Source organism: Lithobates pipiens, unplaced genomic scaffold (assembly GCF_037356315.1).
Source record: "Lithobates pipiens isolate NorthernLeopardFrog02 unplaced genomic scaffold, aLitPip1_a1.2 Scaffold_1, whole genome shotgun sequence".
Taxonomy (NCBI): Eukaryota; Metazoa; Chordata; class Amphibia; order Anura; family Ranidae; genus Lithobates; species Lithobates pipiens.
Genome location: NW_027507685.1, coordinates 240,571,636 through 240,573,866, shown reverse-complemented (window position 1 = coordinate 240,573,866; position 2,231 = coordinate 240,571,636). Strand labels below are relative to the sequence as shown.

The window sequence follows — 2,231 nt, the reverse complement described above, 5'->3', positions numbered from 1 at the left end:
GTCTCATTTTGGACAAATTGGTGGCTTTTTTTTCTAGTGTGACATGTGTCCTGGGACACAGCACTGTGCACAATGGTCACTTGCACATTGGACCGTTGGCTGCAGCCGGTTTGTATATAGCCAGAAATACTGGCCCAGGATGCAGACTGCCTCCAAGGTTGATTGGAGCCCTTCATCGCATGTAACTGTACGGGTGAGCAGTGATATGCGTAGGGTGGCTACACATGCCACTTTTTTTTTTTTTCCCCATTCAAAGGCTAAAAAAATTATCTGGTCAACGATGGTTGCCAATGCCCAAAGCATTTTGCCTTTTGCTACAGTTACCCTTTAAGTGCTCCTGCAGGGACATCTATGCTAGAATGTATGAAGCTTCCCAATTTATGTCGACTATCAGATTCTGTCTCTAAATCTTGCTCTTGTTATCTCAGGCTATCTGGCTCTTGTGCACCGGAGCTCGTGAAGCTGCCTTCAGAAACATTAAGACCATTGCTGAATGTGTCGCCGATGAGCTCATCAATGCAGCAAAGGTAAATGGGGGGTGCATTGAGAATAATTTTAGATGTATACAAAGTGTCTAAAGTTGGGAGTATAAATCACGAAATATTAGCGATGGATCGATTAGTGCCAATACTGAGTATTTTTACACGAATGATCATCTGTGATTTTAACACAGTTTACATTTGCTGGAGCGTGTATTTTCTGCAGGAGCGCTTTAAACATTTTTCATTTTACTGTCCCTTAAAAAAAAAATCTGATTTACTTTTGCTGTCACAAGGCATGTTAACATCACTTATAATCAGTAGGGACAGGTACTCTTTATGGAGGGGGGGTGTCTAAAAGACCCCAAATGCCTCCTTTCCACTAAAAGTATTCAAAATGGCAATCTGCATTTTGGAATACTATTCCCCCCCCCCCCCCCCATCTGCGCCATTGGTAGTCAAGTAAACCAAAATTGATGTCATTTCTGGGTTTCTGCATTGGAGACTCGTTTGAAGCCATTATCGACTGGCATGGCGGATGTGCCAGTTGGTCCCTCGGGTCTCCTGCATCCCCTCCCCTCATTGCCCCCTCCTTCACCTGGTGATAACGGGCGAGTGGCTGATGAGCCGCATCAGATGTTATCAACACCCCCCCCCCCCCCCCCCCCCCCCCCAAGAGCTTTCTTTTGGTGGTATTTGATCACCTCTGTTTTTTTTTTTTTTTCTTTTTTTCCGCTATAAACAAAAAATGGCAACTATTTAAAAAAACATTTACTTTTTGCTATAATATCTCCAAAAATATGTAAAAAAAAGGTTAACGCAGTTAACTGCAGTATCTGCACCAGAAGGGCGTGTACAGGCAGATTAACGTACCTGTATGTTGCCCTTTAAGAGGTGGCTTGCGGGCGCGCCGCCGGGAGCTCTGACCATCTCACAGTGAGGAAGAACAGGGAGATGCTAATGTAAACAAGCATCTCCCCCTTCTGCCTAGTGACACTATTCACAGCTCCCTGTGATCGAGAGCGCTGCTCAGTGTAGACACACACACACCCCCCTCTACAGTTAGAATCACTCCCTAGGACACACTTAACCCTTACAGCGCCACCTAGTGGTTAACCCCTTTACTACCAGTCACATTTACACAGTAATCAATGCATTTTTAATTGCAGATTGTTGTATATCAAACTCTTATTGCGATTATTACAAAAAATATGTAGAATACGTATCAGCCTAAACTGAGGAAAAAATGCAGGTTTTATCCAAGTCTGATCTTTGGCTTTTTCCTTTCAGGGCTCCTCTAACTCCTACGCAATCAAGAAGAAAGATGAATTGGAGAGAGTTGCCAAGTCCAACCGTTAAAGTTGTCAAAAGCCTCCTGTTGCTTATCTTGCAATAAAATCAAAAAATTGTCACCCATTTCTGGTCTTTGCTTGTATTTGTAGCCAATTGTGATGTGTTATTTTGGTATTTTGGTGTTTAGGTGTCTTATGTTGCACGTCTTGGGGCCCCTTTCACATGATCAGTCCTGTCTGTTTTTCAGGCAGATCTGATCATGCCACCCATTTCTGTCTATGGTGAGGTGTATGTAAGCACATGTGTCTGCTGACACCTGGCTGGCATCTGATTCAATAAGATCCGCTGAAAACATGTATGGTGATACATTCTCCATCCTTCCCAGCGGATCGGTCAGGCGGTCCATTTTTCGTCCGATCTCCCCATAGAGGAGAGCGCGGCTCCGAGAGGTCTGTCTCT

General features: G+C 44.2%; 1 protein-coding gene across 1 annotated transcript in view; it reads left to right on the top strand.

The window, feature by feature from the left end:
- The window catches only part of LOC143986045 (small ribosomal subunit protein uS7), a 12,614-nt gene extending 10,719 nt beyond the window's left edge, over positions 1–1,895 (top strand). The window contains exons 5-6 of the mRNA XM_077484764.1: positions 429–527; positions 1,770–1,895. Coding sequence (XP_077340890.1) covers positions 429–527; positions 1,770–1,838 — 168 coding nt within the window. The 3' untranslated portion in view covers positions 1,839–1,895. The remainder of the gene's footprint in view (positions 1–428; positions 528–1,769) is intronic.
- The last annotated feature ends 336 nt before the right edge of the window (positions 1,896–2,231 follow it).